This window comes from Sphaerodactylus townsendi, linkage group LG01 (genome assembly GCF_021028975.2).
Source record: "Sphaerodactylus townsendi isolate TG3544 linkage group LG01, MPM_Stown_v2.3, whole genome shotgun sequence".
Lineage (NCBI taxonomy): Eukaryota > Metazoa > Chordata > Lepidosauria > Squamata > Sphaerodactylidae > Sphaerodactylus > Sphaerodactylus townsendi.
Genome location: NC_059425.1, coordinates 99433774 through 99452826, shown reverse-complemented (window position 1 = coordinate 99452826; position 19053 = coordinate 99433774). Strand labels below are relative to the sequence as shown.

Sequence of the window (19053 nt, the reverse complement as noted above, 5' to 3'; positions counted from 1 at the left end):
GGGCTACAGTTCTGGGGGCTGCCTTGCTTACTGCGCCCTTTGCAAACAGCTAAATGCTATAAATAAACAGGCAAGGGGAAACTGAATAAACTCAGAAGATGGCGCCGAGGAGGAAGTTCAGGGAAGCAGAGAAGTGTGGCAGATGTAGTCAATAGATCACATAGCAACTGAAGATGTTTTCAGAACATTTCAGCCAGAACATTGTTTTAAAAGGGGATTCATTTAAAACAATTTGAGGCTGGAAATAAAATGTTTGAGGGTAAACATTGTGAAACTCCATGCAGGAAACATTTTATTTCCTGCTTCAAAACATTTTAAATGATTTGTGTGGAAAACCTCACCATTTCTCTTTCACACACCAAGTGTGGATTTCATCCCTCCCACACACACACATATTGTCATCATGCCACCCTCATGATTATTTGACCACCTTTTTAGTTCATGGTGCATACATACCACTATTCAAAAATTTAAAAAAAATTGCACAGTGCTGCTCCAGGATCATACAATACGGGATTCCTTTGGTAATGCTAATTGCTGGAAAGTACTTTCATTGTGGTAATTTATACTGAAAATTCTAATTGGCTCCTTTCAGCCTGCAGGAGTAGGAGAGAGCAAATGCTAATCGAGAGAGCAAAGAAGAAACACTTGCCACTTGTATTTGCCTAATGTAGTAACATACTTACCTTGTCCTGACCGCTCAAAATAAAGACAAACTTATTGTTTGTTGGTAGTGGTGGGTTTTCCGGGCTTTGTGGCTGTGGTCTGGTAGATCTTGTTCCTAACGTTTCGCCTGCATCTGTGGCTGGCATCTTTGTTTGGTCTCCTGGATTCTCAAGTGCTTGATTTTCTGACTGGGTTGAGTTGAGTTGAGTTGGAAAAAAAGCAGAACCCAGTCAGAAAATCAAACACGTGGGAATCCAGGAGACCAAAAAAAGACACCAGCCACAGATGCAGATGATATGTTATGAACAAGATATACCAGACCATAGCCACACAGCCTGGAAAACCCACACAACCTGTTGAATTCGGCCATGAAAGCCTTCTACAGTACATTAAACTCATTTTTGTTAGTTGCAAGGACACCAAGGCAGTTAACTGTGAAAATGCAAAAGGAGGGAGAGAAGGTGGTTTTTCTTTCATTCCAGATCTAAGGATAAGACTCTTCTAATAACGCCATGCAGGGAAAGGTTTTTTTCAGATTAAAAAGGTGGAGTTTTTAATGGGAAAAATGAGTTTGTGATTTGAACAGGAATGAAGGGTGAACAAAAAAAATATGGAACAAAAATGTTGCTGATATGTTCATGAGCACACTGGGCACTGAAATCTCTTGATGCAGCTCATGCTGCAGCTAACAGATGGGGGTGGGGGTACATTCTCAGCAGTGGGATTCAGCAGGTTCTCACCATTTCGGTAGATCCGGTTGTTAAAATGGTGCTTGTAAACAACCAGTGGTTAAATTATTTGAATCCAGCCACTGAAACGAGTTCTTAAATTATTTGAATCCCAGCACTATACATTCTTGAACCATTATTGTTGCCTAGAAAGGCACAGTCTTTCCCATGATTTCTGAAAGGCTGTCAGGAAATTCAAGATGCCAGGAATAAAAAATAATTAGCCTGCCATACAGATCCAAGAAGGATGCTTTCCCATTTTTTTGAGAAAAGACATAAAATATGCATCTATTTGGAGTACAAGTCCAAATATATCTCCAATATTAATCCAGGAAATTACTAGCCATGTTAACAGGTCACATTCTGCCTCTACATACATATATCTGTTTTTAAGAATAAGCCAACATGACTGCACTTTATAAATGAAATCAGAGATCAATATCTGGGTAAATGTAAGATTTCAATCACACATGTACTTGCATTGAATGTAACTTGAACATTATTCAATGCACATATAAAGAAAAACAATTTACACTGTACACAGATAGTGTGTGCATTCATACTGTGCCCCAAATGTCAAAAGTTGAAGAATCACAGCTCTGTCCACTATGTCACTCTGGTACAGAGAAGTGGAAAGCTGGCATAGCTATTATTTGGTTTAATGAGCCAGCCTGACCAGTAATCCAGAGTAAATCACTTGCTGTGTTCTTCTGTCCTTCCTAATAGTAAATGGTTCTGCACCTTAAAAAGTGCTACCTAAATGGCTGATAAATCATCAGCTGCAGCAATCCAGTAAATATTTGTGGCTTATGCATCTGATATTGCAAGTAGCTTCTTTATTCATGAGTCCCCTGTGACAGCTGTTTCTTCAGATCTGGTCCTTCAGTATTTGTTGCCTTGTCATTGATCTGCTTGTGGGTCATAGGGTGCCATCTAACTGACCTTAGAACCAGTTTCAAAAAACCCTAGTGTGTGCAGAGCACATCCTTGGAATATGGTGTATTTTGAATTATTCTGTATACTTGAGAGGTGATTGTCTACAGAAGAGAAATTGGCTGAATGAGCCACAGCCCATTTCTTCTACCTGCTGCCATGTTTATGTGGCTATAGCTCAGTGAGGGAACAGAAACGGTTCAGTCTAATAAAAAAATTGCCAACAAGTGCATAAGAAACAGAGTTTGATTTTTGTGCTTTTGTAAAATGTAGTTTTTGTAACTTGTAGTTTTTGTAAAATGTAAAAAGCAGTTGGGGATTCACTGATAGAGTGGTATGATACCAACTGTTTGGTGAAAGAATGTCAAACCACAGTTTAGAAATGGTTTTGATGGATCATTTAATACAAAACTGAAGAAAATGGCTACATGTGATGGTTAAAATACCAACCCTTGAAATAAAAACAAAAAACCCAACTTGATAGGATCTTGATTTAGATTATATGTATATGCTAGAAGTTGCATGTCAAAATAGATTAGAATAAAAAGAAGGAGCAGATATTTTCCTCCCCCAGTAACCTCATGTAAAGGGGAAAAAATGAGGTTCAGTGCACAAGAATGCAGTTCTTATCTTTGAAGTACTAGATGACCTTTTGTTGTCTCTTCCCACTACTCCCCACATTTTTCCTCTGAAGTATCTTAAGTTTTTGGATCAGCTTTCTGAAAAGATGAATCTGGACAGTATGGCAGCTGATATTGGGTTCGACATGAGGATGGATGCAGTACTAGGCCGAACTGAGCAACTGATCAAATTGGAAGGTGACACGCTGACTGAAAATAAAATCATGGCACGTAATCTGCAAAGGAAGGTAGGCAAAGTGGAGCAGGATTATGAAAAATATAGAGAGAGGATAATGTTCTATGTCTAATGATTTCACATTTAAATGTAGTTGAAAATTCAGAAAGAACAGCTTCACAGCAAAGAGCTGCATGTGAAACTTTTGCACCAGAAGATAATTCAGTTGGAAGAGGAGAAACAAGTACGCACAGCTCTGGCTGTGGAAAGAGATGACGCCAACCTTACAGTTAGAAAGTTGCAAAAGAAACTGGAGAGGTTGCAAAAAGAACTCATCTTGTCAAGAGAAACTAACACTGATCTGAAAACAAAACTGGCTGATGTCAATGAACTGAAGGTGGGTAACAAACTTAATCTCCCTTTTAACCAGTGAAAGCTGATTCCATGTAAGCAAACAGTTCAACAGTGTAAAATACATTAAAAATGCAGATACAAAGCTATCCAGTTCACAGTGATTAGGGAAGAAAGTGATACTAAGGAACATGTGGTCTACTGGTTCCTTGGAATCCTTATACCAGCACTGTAAGGTAGGCCAGTTTTATTATCATCCTATGAGGCAGTGTGGTCATTTAGTGGGGCACAGGTGAGATTTGAACTAAGGATATTCTGGCTCATTCTCTTGTCCAGCATACATACCATTGATTCAATGGGTCACTAAAGCTGTATTTGCTATGCAAGGCAATTGGGGTGCTTTCATGGTATACCTGTCCCAATATGGATTTGTTTATGTTTAAAGAAAGAGATCACAGTTCCTGCTGAGGAAAAGTAGTGTAACTCTTAGATGACCTTAACTATAAATAACTGACCAGCAAGAAAGGACAAGGAAACTATGTAATGTCTAATGTACAGCATAACATCCCACAAAAGATTTTATGCAGAATTAGGAGCAAGGGACCTTGCCATGTCAATGGCCAGCTTTCCCTGCAGCTGAACCAAATAAACGTCACTTTTGGGCAAAGTGCATGATATATGGGTATATAATATGGCCCATTGTGCATGGAGCTTGGAACTCTTCTGTGTGCAGTGGGCTTGTGTTTCTCTGTTTACACATGAAGAGGCACTCGTTCCTTTCCCCGCAGTTTTTCTGCAGAGAGCTCTCCAGGCCTGGTTCTCTTAACTCTGCCCATCAAGTAATTCTTAAAGCCATATATCACATTACACCAAGTGGTCAAGATGCTAGCTTAGCTCTTTAAGCTGCACTTATGTCAATAGTACTGCTCCCAATGTAATCTTCTCCCTACCTGACCAAATGAAAGAGGCAAAACAATTCCATGAAACACAGGCTGCTAAAGAAGGGCACTGTCCTAAGGCAGCCTGTGTTTCATGGAATTGTTTTGCCTCTTTCTCTCCCTTCCTCTCTACACAACACTTCCTGCTGCTGGTGCTACTGCTGCTGGAGGACAAAGGCTTATTATTTCCAAGCTCCCTTTATATTGATATCTCAAATTAGAGGTTATCAACTCAGGCAAACTCAGGTTATCAACTCCTTATCAACTCAGGCAAAATTATGACAAAATCAGTAATACCTGCAACATTATCATGGGCTCATTAACTCACTCATCTTCCAGTATGATAGATCTTGTAGTCTGTCAGTAGTTCCCTGTTGCTGTTTACAGGTATCAAACAGCCAAATCTCTAGGCAGAAAGAATACATGAACAAATGTGATAACTGACTACATTCAAAAGTCAGTAGGAGACCATTTCAATTACCCATGGTAGTCTGCTGCTGATTTGGGAGTCACTATTCTTCAGTTTAGTCAATTCTCCATTGGAAATTAAATATAGTTGAAACCAAGTTTAAAAATAAACTGCACCTTTTCATCGGGGTTTCAACCTCCCCATTGAAGATTTGTTCTGCAAAGACATGTAGGGCTACATCGGGTTTCGGAAATGCACCACTCCCCACAACAAATTGATCTCCGTTTTTTGTCTCTCCTGATTGGCTGGCATGCCATGTTTGGGTGGGTCCCTTCCCCCCCACAAAAAACGTGATCACATCATGACGTTAGAATGGCAACACGTTCGCAAGGCTAAACGTTTAAGCGTTTAGGTGAATAAACGAGCAAATGGCTAATAGTTTAAACAGCTGCTTGATCTGCTATGGAAACCAGCTCACGTATTTTTGTCTCCTTGTGCTTGCGCTCTCTGACCCCAAAGGTGAAAACAAAACCAGGAAATCTTGCGCGCGCATCACTAAGTGCCCGGCGACCACTGATTGGTCATTGGCATTTATGTCATGCTCCACGGTGGGAAATTAAGTGAAGATTAGTTCCCTGTTCCTCCCCTTGAGACTGGGAAGAACCATGGTAAAAGAAAAAGTTGTACTTCCAAGCAGGTACAGCGAAAACGCGGAATAAGGGGATGGGGAATGAGCGCCAGAAACGGGAAGAAACCCCCTTTGTCGCTTGAGGACTGGGGAGGCATGCCTGAAACCTTGTTTTTTCACGTAAGTACCACGCGATTAATTGTCAGTGGGAAATCGACCTTTAAAAGAAAACGTGAAGACAGAATCTAGCATGGTAATAGTGAACCAAGAATTATCACAAAATTTGATTCTATTCATATTGGATTTAACTGGAACCAGGGATTTCTTGTTAAAATTAGCAAAGCAATGCTAGGAAAATTGAGTTATCAGTTATTGCATGTGTGAAAGGTAACTTCTTATCGCAAAACAGAATCTATATAATACTTTGTATTGACATCACACAAAATAGCATTTCATCTGAGCAAACGTATCTGAAGGTGCAATCTTTCAAATGAGTATGATCTAACAAAATTGGCTCTTGTCCTGAATGCCCACAGTACATTTTTCCTTCAGCTGTCACAAGAGTCTTTCTTACCTTTTGTGCAGTGATTTTCTGTCTTTATTTTTGGCAACAGATCAGAACACTGGAACAGGACAGAACCATTGAAGACCTAAGCAAGTCCCAAGAGAAGCTGGAAAAGATTAAGGCAAAGACTGAGAAGCAACTAAATGCAGTGAAGTCAGAGTTACATGTTGTAGAGCGAGAAGCAAAGGAGGATAAGGAGCAAGCTAAAAATATGCTTGAATCTGTTACCAGTGAACTGAGCATACTTAAAACTACTCTGGAGGAAGTAATGAAGAGAGAGAGGCAGGTATGTATCAATATGACTGATGTGGCACCTGGCCAAGAACCACTTTATATTAGATTGCATTCATTAGGTAATGTTTACCAAAATATTTGTCAGTCTACTCATTTCTTTTGGTTCTTTTTCTGTTCCTGTGTCTTGAAAACAGCCTGACTAGAGTGATAGGAAAACAGAATATTGATTATGGGTTTCTATGGGTTTGCAAACAGAACACAGGATCTGTATACTTGTAATGAACTTGTCTTAAGAGAATGTTGACAATTGCAGAAGTGGAACAGAAATTAAATGACAGCTTTTATCCATAGAAACATAGAGCTGAAAGAAACACCATTGGTCATCTAGTCAAACCTCCTGCACAATGCAGGAAATTCAGAGCTACCTCCCAATCTCCCCTAGTGACACCTGATTTATGCCCAGAGGAAGAAAAAATGACTCCAGGATCCCTGGGCTAATCTGGCTTGGAGGAAAATTTCTTCCTGACCCCAAAGTGGTGATCAGCATTACCTTGAGTAAGAAAGGTCAAAAGAGCCAAGCACTGGTTAATAATCCCTCCCTGTTCTCCCTCCTAGATTTATAGTGTCATAGAATCAGCATTGCGGTCAGATGGCTATCCAGCCTCTGCTTTAAAATCTCCAAAAGAGGAGAGCTACCACCTCCTGAGAAAGCCAGCTCCATTGAGGAACCACTCTGTCTGGAAGTTCTTCCTAATGTTTATCCAAAAACTCTTTTGATTTAATTTCAATTTGTTGATTTTGGTCCAACATTCTGGGGCAACGGAAAACAACTTTACTTTATCTTCTATGTAGTAAAGTAAAGTTTCCCCTTCAGTCATGTTCGACCTTGGGGTACCACCGCAAGCAGTGATTTCATAGGGAAGCCGTTTTTGTGGGGTAGTTTGCCATTGTTTTCCCTGGCTAATTTTTACCCCTTAGCTATGTGCTAGGTACTCATTTACTGACCAAGGAATGGATGGATGGCTGAGTTGACCATGAGCCAGCTGCCAGGATATCTGACCCACAGGGGGCTCAAACTCCTGACCGTGTGAGTGGCAGTGCAAGCACTTAACCACTACGCTGCGCGGCTCCTTATCTTCTATATAACAGCCCTTCAAATCATATCTTTCAGTTGTCATTTCTTCAGGCTAAACATACCCAGCTCCTTCAACCTTTCCTCAAATGACTAGGTCTCCAGACTTCTCACCATCTTTACTGCCCTCTTCTAAACATGTTCCAGCTTGACAACATCCAACTTACACCATGGTGCTCAAATGGAATACAGTACTCCAAGTGAGGTCTAACCAGAGCAGAGTAAAGTGATACCACCATTTCATGTGATTTGGATACTGTACTTCTGTTGATGCAGTCCAAAATCTCATTTGCCTTTTTAGCAGGGCGGTATCTACAGTATCTTCAATTCAAAGAGTAAGGGGGGAAGAGAGAGAAAGTTGGGGAAGAGATATAAAGGAACAGAAAAGGGGAAAAGAGAGAAAGGGGGAAAGAGAGAGGGGGAGGAAGAGAGAAGAAAGAGAAAGGGAAAAAGGGGCAGAAAGAGGGAAGAGAGAAATGGAGGAAAGGAATAGAAGGGAGAAGAAAGAAAGGGTGAAAGGAAGAAAAAAGGAGAAGAGGAATAAGTGGGGGAAAGAGTAAAAAGGGGGAAGGGAGAGAAAAAGAGAAAAGGGATAGAAAGAGGAAAGAGGAAAGAGGAAAGGAAGAGAAAGGGGGAAGAGAGAGAAAGGGGAAGTGGAAGAAACAGGGGAAGAGTGGGAAATGGAAGAAGAGAAAGAAAGGGGGAAGGGAAAAATGGGGGAAGAGCGAGAAGGGGAAAGAGAAACAAGGGAAGAGAGGAAAAGGGGAGAAATGGAGAGGAAGGGGTTGGGAGAGAGTTTTGGTGGCGAGAGAGGGAAAAGGTTGCCAATCCCCCCTGGCTGCCACACACAAAAAAGTGCCTATGGTTGCTTTAAAATTAAGATAACTTACTTTCAGGCAAGCAGTGCTGCAGTTGGAAGGAGACTCAGGTGGGGACAGACCAGAGTAAGAGTGCCCTCCCTGGCCTTGTCCCTATCCCCAGCTTTCTCCCAGCCACAGCGCTGCTCACCTGAAAGTGAATTAATTGTGATTTTAAAACAACCAGAGGGTTTTTTTCCAGTGGTGGGGCAGGGAACATTGCCCACTTTTCTCTCCATACTGCTTCCCCACCACTGCCACAAAAGTCTCTGGTTGCTTTAAAATTAAGATTAACTTTCTTCCAGACAGCAAGGTTAAGCTAGATCAGTCGGGGTGAGCGCTCTTCTTGTGCCCCCCCCCAGAGCATCTGGTTATGCATTTGCTTTTTAGTTACCGCATGTCATAGTTCCTCCTGTTGTAGGTGACAGCTCATCAGAGGAAGAGTTAGTAGAGCCTTGCAGAGAGACACCAGCTGAATCAATAGACCCTGAACAAGCACAGGCTTCTGGCGCAAAGCTAATTAACAGGACTAAGGAAGATGCCAGTAGCGCTGGGTTGCAGACGAAGCTTGAGACTGACCTTAAAGGAGAGGTGCTGCTCAGCAAGGTTACAAGCTAGGCATTTCACAGAGTTTTTGCAGGAGCAGTCCCATGCAAATAGCTCTGAGGAATAAAATGACTTTGGAAGGAACTGCAGCTGTGGTTGCAAATGTTCTTCCTGACCTTGTCTGCACACCACTGCTATCTCCAGACCTTGACTGACCACAGACCAGCTTCTTGGCCTTGATTCTTGCTGCTGTGTACCTTCTTGACTTCTGCCTCCTGGTTTGTTGGACATTGCTCTGGAGTCTCTTATGGACTTTGTTTATCTTGAATTATTTCCTGCTAAACTATTGTCAGCACAGACTCAGCTCTGAGCCTCCTCAGTACTGTGTGTTGCTGTGGCAGCACATCAACCCTGCCCAGCCTGCACACCACATCACACTGCTGACTCATGTTCAGTGTATGATCTACTGAGATCCCTAGGTCCTTTCCACATGTACTACTGCCAAGACAAGTCTTCCCCTTATGCATTTGATATTTCCTACCTAAATGCAGAACTTCTCTGTTGAAATTCATTTTGTTAGTTTTAGCCTAGTTTTCCAGTCTGTCAAGATCATCATGAACCTTTCCTGTCTTCTACTGAATTTGCTATCCCTTCCAATTTAGTATCATCTGCGCATGAAGCTTAGAAGTGCATCCAGACTGGTTCTCAAAATTCACAGCCAGGGATCCTTCTCATGAGCTAATAACTACCATATCATTGAGTTCAGTATGTTGAAATGAGTGTGGACAAATTTTAGGCATGTCCATTTGAAACAAAACTGTTCAGTTCCATATCAAGGGAGTGAGTTAAAATGATGAAGATTAGAAGTAACAGTTGACTCCAAGCCAGGATCAAATGACAAGAATATCCTGACCAAAGTATTCTGGGATGGGCCCTTGTTATGGGGCAAGGACGCATACCAAGGGCCCAGCCTAAGAGCATTGGTGATTAGAAAGAAGAGGTCAGTGGAATATGAACCCAGATGGTAAGCATATGCCAGGAATGATTATTTCCATGCTGATTTGGCTGGGGGCCAGAAGAAGAGGTAAAATAGGAATCTTAAAAATTAAAGGACATACCAGATCCTATTTCCTTATTCATTTCACACATCAAGATTGTCGGATGTATTGTCGAAGGCACAGTGTATAACAGACTTCTCTCTTTGATATACCTGTGAAGATGCCAGCCACAGGCGAAATGTTAGGAACAAGATCTACTAGACCACGGCCACACAGCCCGGAAATACCACAACAGCCAAGATTGTTGGAGTTTATAAGACACCTTACACTATTTGAAGGAGACTCTCTAAGTGTGCTTAGCTTTAAAAATCCCTCCAGATGTTTATCCTCATCCAAGTAGTAGAATTTTTTTCAACTTTAAACCACTGTCACATGGAACATAGAGACATACTGATGTGGTCAGCTTACTCATTTAAGATTTTTTGTAGTTTCCAAATGTATAGGTGAAATATATTTAACGTGGCTGTCCAATGATTTTGTTTGTGGTTCATTGTTTTCTAAAGACCCAGTGCTTGTATTTGTTGCATTCTCTATAATCTGATATATTGTATTTGTAGCCCATATATTGAGAATTATATTAGGTACAGTAGTTACACATTGTGAGGCCCTGTTGGCTCTCCCGTGATTGTTTGATGTGCTGCCATGATGCCCACCACCAAAAGGGTGATTCCTCAAGCCTCTGGAGGGGAGGGCAAGGGGTCTCCAATACCCCTGACAGTCCAGAGATGGTGCTGGACCCATTTGGAAGACAAATTTGAAAACCAACTCCAGACACACATTTCACTGATTAGACTCCTGGGGAAAAAACACTGAATATGGAGCCTTCCACACATGCAAAATAATGCACTTTCAAACCATTTCAAAATTGTTTGCAAGTGGATTTTGCTATTCCGCACAGTAAAATCCAGCTGCAAAGTGCATTGAAAGTGGATTGAAAGTGCTTTATTCTGCATGTGCGGAAGGGGCCTATCTTTCTCAAGAGCCCAGACTACATTTGTCATGTGTACTTAATGCCACAAATGTCTGCCAGTTTTCTCCTTGTTCAAACTGTACCTCTGCTAAGCTTCTTTCCAGTACCTTTTTCTCTTCACTTTATGCACTTCTCAGTCTGCTCCACAATGGACTTGTTTGTTTCATCTCAAATAATCACAAAAGTACAGGTAAGTGACTGACACATTTTTCTTTTTTTAATAATAATTTTTAATAATAATTTTTATTGACATACTTTTTCTTCTGTGAGGTAACGTCAAGAATCTTCTGATTCTTCAAAAGATGAATATATTGGATGCCTATCCATGGTCAGGTAAATGCGGTACGGTCCGATCGGTAGGAGCCGTTTCGCGAATCAGCATTGCGCGCCCGACCTGAAGCGGCTGGGACCGTCTGCATGGGCGGTCCTTAAACTTTAACTAGACGGCTTGGCGCCCGTGACTTCCGGGCGCCCAACGACATCCCCTGGCGCACTCGGCGTCGCGGGCACGGTTGCGCTAAACTCATAGCACCAGGGCCAGGGGGGGCATGGAAACCTCGGCAACCAGTGCCAGGTGGGGCTGACGCTGAAGCGCTGCCGTTGACAGCGACATCTGGTCAAGCTGGGAAAATGCGAGCGCTGGGCAAAACGGCGGTCGCGGTGGCCAGTGGCTCTTCATGCCCCCGATCGCGAGGCAGCTGACCTGGGGCCGATATTCCCGTCTCCGGGCATACATGCAAGAGGGCCCGTTTCCATACGTGAAGCTGAGGCAGCTGAAGGTCAGCGTGCCTTACGACCTGGCGCTGGGACCGTCTGCATGGGCGGTCCGCAGGCGCAACTGGGCGGCCCGGTAGCGGGCGCGGCATTAGCCGACCGGCCTGTCCCTACAGCCTCCAGCGTCCGCCCGAGGCCGCAGGACACCCCAGCCCTCGCGCCTTTGGGGCCAGAGTATCCCAAACACCAGCGTGACGCGCCAGCTTCCGAAGCGTTGAGATTACCAGGTGGGGAGGCATGGAAGCAGCACGCTACCGTTAAGCTCGGCGGCTACATCGCAGCGTTTCAAAGCTGGGAAGCGTATACAGAGCTGCCATGCTAGGCGGCAGGCGGTCGCGAGGCCCGGCCTTGACTGCGTTAACTCGCCCCGAACCACAGAATGGCGGCCTGGAGGCGGTGTTTTACGCGGTCTCCCGGGCATCATAACCAGATACAGAAGCGGCCATTAAGAAGCGGCCGTTTTTTGAGAGATGGAACAGTCTATTCAGTAGATGATTCATGAAACAGAAGTTTCTACTCTTCAGTATGGATATAAGTGCTTTTGAGTTTAGAGGCAGCAATATAATAACATTTTTGATGTAACTTGTCTTTATTTTAGAAACAATATAACTTATTAAATGTCACCTATGTTAAGAATACCGAACTAAAGAGCGCACAATAATTGCAAGCATTTGGAATATGACCTTTAGAACACAAGAACCACAAACAGAGATCTAAACATATTTTGACACTGATTCAGGTCACGCAATGAAGTGTTTATTATTTAATGTGTGATTGCAATTTAAATTATTCAAAACACCAGGATTTTTTCCCCATTTGGTCTAAAGTGCATTATATTTTTAGTTTTTCGTAATTGGTACAAAGCAGACACTTTCAGAAACTTGTTTTCCAGGCTGAGGAGTAAATGAAACCTAAACTGATCAACTGTTTAGGAATATAATTCTGTAGTTAGGCCCTCAACTAAGAACTGACGTGAGGCACTAACAGTGGCTGCCAACTCAACCTTTACTTTATCCTGTACCATGCCAGGTCTGAGCTGAGCTGAGTGCTTTGTGTATCACTGGCTGGTAGTTCCACAGGGGCCGCTCAGCCTGGCTTGCTCCTAACCCATTTTAACATCCCACTTGACCTGACAGTTGCAAATGTAGTTGTTGGGTGGGTGTTGCAGAGTAGTTGTTGGATGGGTGTTGCAGAGACCTGTTGGAGAGTGCCTAGGACTGCAGTCACAATGAGCTACAGAACTTCCCTCCATGCCCTCATGATTTACAAAGTTAATTCTTTTAAAATCTATTGAATCATTTAGCTATGGAGCAGACACGTAGTGGCAATGGGGACATCCGGGGCGGCTTGTCCCAGACACCGCCATTGCTCTAACATGTCAGGGGTGGGGCCAGTGGCATTTTGGGGGCAGGGTGGGGCAGGAGTGGGTGCCTGGGCAGCTCATGTGCTAGATGCAGTTCACCCTATCTTCATCACTGCTATGGAGTACATATACAGCCTTTAAGCAGACTCAAACAAGGATGGTTCCACCTCCCATGGCAATGCTGCATCTTTTTGTGAAACTTGTAGTTTGTGAAACTGTTAGTTAAAAAATAATTATTTGAAGTCAGTTAGCTTCATCAGTGCAACAGTGAATACCTCCCTTGACTTACAAAAGGGGGAAGCAAACTGGAGTGCCATTAATCCCCCTCCATGACAACTAGGGTATTGTAGTGGTGGTGTTCAACTACGATGAGTGAAGTGCTAAGGGAATCATAATGTCTGTTAATTATGTGCACAGGTCCTTATATGAGACTGACTGATTTTATGAAAAGATTCCTGACATTTAAGAAAACCATATGACATTCTCAGTGCATATCAGAATCTTCTTAATGTGTATAAGAATCAACATCAGAAAATAAAATTCAGGTTCCTGACATCAGTTCATTAAAAATGTGTAATGAAGAACTGAGTTCAGCTTGGCCAAGTTCAGCAACCATGAGATTACACTTCATGTTGTTGAGAACTGCTGCATAATTGGTTGTGATTGGTTTTCTGGGCTGTGTGGCCGTGGTCTGGTAGATCTTGTTCCTAATGTTTCATCTGCATCTGTGGCTGGCATATTCAGGGGTGTATCACAGTGAAAAGTCTGTTTCACACTGTGTCTAGTGAGAAGGAAAAGTTTAGTGGGGTATATTGTCCATGTTCCAGAGTGGGGAACCAATCAGTAATTGTTTGGGTGGAACTTGCTATGCAAAGATGTGGTTGAGTGCATTGTATTGTGGTGTATTGCACACCTTTGCATAGCAAGTTCTACCCAAACACTTACTGATTGATTCCTCACTCTGGGACATGGTATACCGCGCTACCCTTCTCACTAGACACAGCTGGGCTGATTACTTTGATGGCTCTGAATGCCAGCCACAGTATACTGACATCTAAATATTAAGCATAAGCATAAGCATAAGCATTTTATTGTCATTGTGCACGCACAATGAAATTTACAGCAGCATTCCTCGATGCACACAATTTCAGACTCATACATCATCCTCACTTTCCCCTTCTTCCACCCATCCCTACACAGCCCCAAATACATCAATGTGAAGCAGAGGAGTTTAGCATAGCCACAGCTCTAGAGTAGAAGCTGTCTCTAAGCCTCTTTGTCCTAGTTCTGAGGGCCCTGTATCATCTGCCAGATGGTAACAGGTTAAAAAGAGAGTGTGCTGGATGAGACGGGTCCCTCAGAGATTATTTTGGGCTTTATTTGGAAGCTTCGGGAATTATATAGATTTCTTCCAAGGAGGGAAGAGGGCAGCCGATAATCGCACTTTGTGCAGTAGTGATGCACCCTTTGGAGCACCCTTCCTATTAGCCATGCTGTGCAACTGGAGAGACCATACACAGATAGCGAGTAGGTTGGGGGACACTCTCTATAGCACAAGCGGTAAAAGGACACCACCAGAAGTTTTCCATCCCAGTTGTTTGGCTTCCTTAAAAGTCTCAGAAAGTACAGAAGTCTTTGCTGGGCTTTCTGCCAACCCACTGTATGACAGTCATATGCACCCCAGGTCAAGTCCTCTTGTTAGGAACAAGATCTACCAGACCACTGCCACACAGCCCAGAAAACCCACCACAACCAGTTGAATCCGGCTATGAAAGCCTTCAACAATGCTGCATAATTGTCAGATATGTTCCAGTGGACACACTCTTCTAAGTGTAGCCTGGTTTAGAAAAGCACTTTGTTCATTAATAGATGTCTTACTTGCTTTTCCATTTCTACTTGGATCCCCAAGGCGATTAACAATAATAACAATCACTGGGACAACTGAGAAAACCCTACCCTACCATCATCCTGTCAGATGAAGATGCTCTGAAAGCATGACTAATTATGAGGAGCGGTTCTTTCAGATACCCAGGCTCCAAACTGTATAGGTCTTTAAAGGTCAGAAGCAGCACTTTGAATTGGACTGAAAAACCAACTGGAAGTCACAGAGAAAATGATACAGTACACAATGTGATCAGAAAAACAGGTCCCATTTAATAATCTGGCTGCAATATTTGGAAACAGTTGCAGTTTTTTGAACATTTTTCAAAGGCTGATGCATTTCTAGATAAGTCTAAGCTGCATGTAACTACATTGTTTTGTTACAGTAAGTTGTAGTCAACAAACAGAAACAAAACACCAGACTTTTCCTTTCGTCACAGCAGCCCAGTTTTGTCATGACTTTTCAAACATGCCATATTTCTTGGAATGCTTCTTAATTTATTAATAGTTTCTTTTTCCCCCTCCCACTTTTCTGTTATAGTTGTCAGACTTCAGAGAAGTGGTCTCTCGAATGCTGGGCCTCAATATTGCTACAGTTACTCTTCCAGACTACGAAATAATTACTCGCTTAGAGGGACTGATCCATTCTCATCAGCATCACTTTGTTCCCTGTGTGTGCTTCAAAGACATGGCAATGAGACAGGATGGATCACTGCAACTTCCCCTCTAAGTACTATCTCTGTAATAGTAATGAAGACACTTGGAAACCCTTTCCTGCAGCTCCTTTCCCTTTGCCAATATAACTGGTGGTTTAAAGAATATGAGACAGAACAATTTAAGTAAGATCTACATTGACTTCAATGTGACAGCTTAAAAGAGATGCCAATAGCCTAATAAACAATATATTGTTAGATTTTAAAAACTTCTGTGCTGCACACTCAGATTAATGTGTGTGTGTGTGTGTGTGTGTGTTAAATGCCATATAGTAAAAGAACAACACATTTGGGCAGCTGCGATGGATTCTCTACACCTTTCAATATCACCAAGGCACTAACTGACCTGGCTTGCCAAATTTTCTCATCTTTTTCATGTCAGGGACTCAGCTGCTTCTAATATGGTAGCATTTGGTGACAAGAGCACTTTCCCTCAGCCCTGTTATTAACCCAGAAAGTGAAGGAAGCCCATTATTTAAAAACAAACTTCCTTGGCAAACCCCTTTTATAGAGTAGATTACTAATTATTTGTGTGTGCCGAGAGGGGATTACTAATTGGTGATTTTGTCACGTGATTTTTGCCTTGGTTACACCCCACCTCTCAGCAGTAGCTCACAGAACTTGAAGCAGTCTAGCAGGAGGTGCACCGGTGTGCATGGCAGCCTGTGCCTGCGTGCATTTGTTTCCCGCCCAAGGACCGGCGCAGTGGCTGTGTCCTTGCCACAGCTCCACCCAGGAATGCCCAGCCCCTGGAATGCCAGGCCCCACCCCCATCGTGCCCTGCCCCGCCCCATTGGCACTACGCCACAGTTTGAATCCCACCACCATGGGAACCTGTAACTAAAATTTTTGGATCCCACCACTGGAGATAACCTCCTCCCTCTCAGTGACATCAAGTTTTCTGTGACCAATCAGATTGCAGGGTTGCCTCAGCAAATCAGGTAGTTTCCCTGTTCCCAGGTCTCTAAGTCTCACTGAGTTTAAACAATAATTGTGAGATAGGTTATTATGAGTGTGTGACTGGTCCAAGATCACACAGTGAGCTCCCAAAGCAGAGTGAGGATTTAAACCTTAGACTCCCATGTCCTAATCTGAAACTGAAACACTACAGCACACTGTTTTTGTGGGATGCCTGCTGTTGGACAGTAGTGAGCAACCAAGCTTGGGTGGATCATACAAGTTGTATGGTAGCGAGTGTAAAGATCTCAGTGGTGCTGAATCTCTTCACAGCCGTTTGGCCTTGACTGAGTTCCCTGGCACGGGCGACGGGCCAGAATCCGCAGCAACCACACTGTTAGAGGGCTTATCTCATAATGTGAGATGAGAATTCCGTTCCCATGAGAATGGGACTGGAGACACCGGGAGGGGGATGGGACAAGGGGGTTATATTCTGTAGTTTGGCGGGAGGCCCCATTCCAGTCATGCCGTGTGTATGAGCTTTCTAGGATGTCTGAATAAATGGTCTTTCAACCAAAAGCCTTTTATTTCTGGCTCGTTGGAATTCTTGGCATTGGCGACTGAAATCCATCTTTTATTTTTCTTTTTTAACACTCAGTGGATCTCTAGTGTTTCAACATGCAGAGATTGAATATTCCTGAAACTGTGGAAGGGCGCCGTAGCCCCCATAGAGGGTTCCGAGCCTTCCCTTCCTGATTCCGGAGGAACCAGTGGGGGAACGGGAGTCTCATTGGTGACTCTCTCCCGCCCCTCGCTCCAGCATGAGTCTTCCCCTACTTCGCTGGGATGAGGGATGCTGATGTGACCATGTGGATTTGCATGAGGCCGTTTGGGGGGCTGTCTATGGATCGAAAGCCCGCGGATCGGATCTCTACCCGTTTCCGCGTTAATGGATTACAAACCCCAGATGCAACCTGTTTCGGAAGAGATGGGTGCTGACTACACTTCATGCAGCCACCCAGGAGTCAATTGAACTGCATTCCTTGACTCATACTTCGATGATGCTCCCAAGGATCCCCAGTGGCATAACCGGGGCCCGGTCCCAAGTCCACAGTCGAAACTGGGACGTTGACGAGGTCAGGATGCGGGTATCGGGAGGGTTTCACGTGCCCGGTTCCCAATCCGGATTTCCAGCCCCGGGCCTGTAGCAGTTGATGTGCCAGAGGCGCCCCATGGAGCCGTCGGAGCTCGGGCCGGAGGACTGGAGGAGTTACCATCCGGAGAGGAGGAATCCGAAGAAGACCTGACTCCCCATCCAGATTTATTTCCCCTCCCGTCCAAAGAAAGTTGGGACGATAAGAGAGTGGGCTGTGACTTCTTGCTTGATGCTAAAGAGGCATGGGACCGGGAACGCAGACTCTGGGAGGAAGGAGAGCAGCTTTAACAGCTGCAAAAAAAGATCGTGAATGCCTGCAAAGGGACCGCAGAACAACAATGCAAGGATCGTCGCAACTCGAAGCTGAACCGGGCCAAAGAAGCGCCGTGCTGCAACGGCAGTATCAGCAGAACTTATCCCGGTCCATGACAAGGTCTTGGATCACTCCAAGCTGGATCTGGAAGCGCCAGCGCGAAAGCATTAGGGCCATTCAAACGCGAGAGCCGAAGTTGATCTCGCGATGCCATTCAACGTGATGAACAAAGCAAAACTGGATCGTGAAAAAAATGGCCTTACATGCGCATCAAGATGCCTTAACTCGCAAAGAAGGAGATTTGGCTGCCTTGGAGCAAGAGCTGAAGAGGCAGCGGGATACGATGGCAAGAACCCGGGCCGGTGCTTACACCTTTACCAGGAGCGCCTACCACCGCTCCCCACCTGCCATGGGGTCGACTGGCTACAAGAGTCCCTCGCCTATCCGGCTGCCTCCTTTCGCGGAGCGTGCAGGTCAGCTCTACCTCCTCAACCGGCGGTAACTCAGCCGGCTCCCTGCTCTTCCAGCCCCACCGCCCCAGCCGTTGCAACCACAGCCCCAGCGGAATCCAAGAGCTGTTGAAAGAGGATTATAGGCCCCCCCATCCCTGCCCGTTTCGACGTGGACCGCCTCTAAACTCCCCTACTTCATCCTGCAACTGGACGCCTTTATATGGAAGGAATTTGATGATTTGTATCGTTCTGAACGCGTGAAAAGATCACGGGACATCGGGTCCGTCTTGGATGGGGTGGCTGCTGACTTGGTTTGTGACTCTTTATGAATTGCAAGCTGATGATACTCGCTGACAGTGGCCGGATTTCTCCAACGCCTTACGTGCCCGTTTCCAAGATCCGGATGCTGAAAAGCGAAGCCATTCGTACCATAAAGTCCATTCCAGCAAGGGCAACCGTTCTTTTGCCGAATTTGCCCGTGAATTTCGGTGCGGCGGCTACTAAACTTCCTCCCTGACTGGCCTGAACGCATGAAATGTGAATACTTCTTCGAGGTTATGAATACCAAACTTCGGGAGACAGTTCTCCTCATCCGCATCCTGCCGCCGACCGTCGCTGAGTGGATCGCATCTGGGATCACAAGTAGCAGCCCGTCCCAGAGTACGCTTTGGCCGGGGGACGCCCACGTCCGAAA

General features: G+C 44.2%; 1 protein-coding gene across 4 annotated transcripts in view; it reads left to right on the top strand.

Moving 5' to 3' along the window:
* CCDC170 (coiled-coil domain containing 170) overlaps positions 1-15750 on the top strand; it is a 67453-nt gene extending 51703 nt beyond the window's left edge. For all 4 annotated transcript variants that reach the window (XM_048488683.1, XM_048488666.1, XM_048488660.1 and 1 more), the window contains 4 exons: positions 3022-3195; positions 3277-3519; positions 6063-6299; positions 15370-15750. In XM_048488683.1, coding sequence (XP_048344640.1) covers positions 3022-3195; positions 3277-3519; positions 6063-6299; positions 15370-15558 — 843 coding nt within the window. In that variant the 3' untranslated portion in view covers positions 15559-15750. The remainder of the gene's footprint in view (positions 1-3021; positions 3196-3276; positions 3520-6062; positions 6300-15369) is intronic.
* The last annotated feature ends 3303 nt before the right edge of the window (positions 15751-19053 follow it).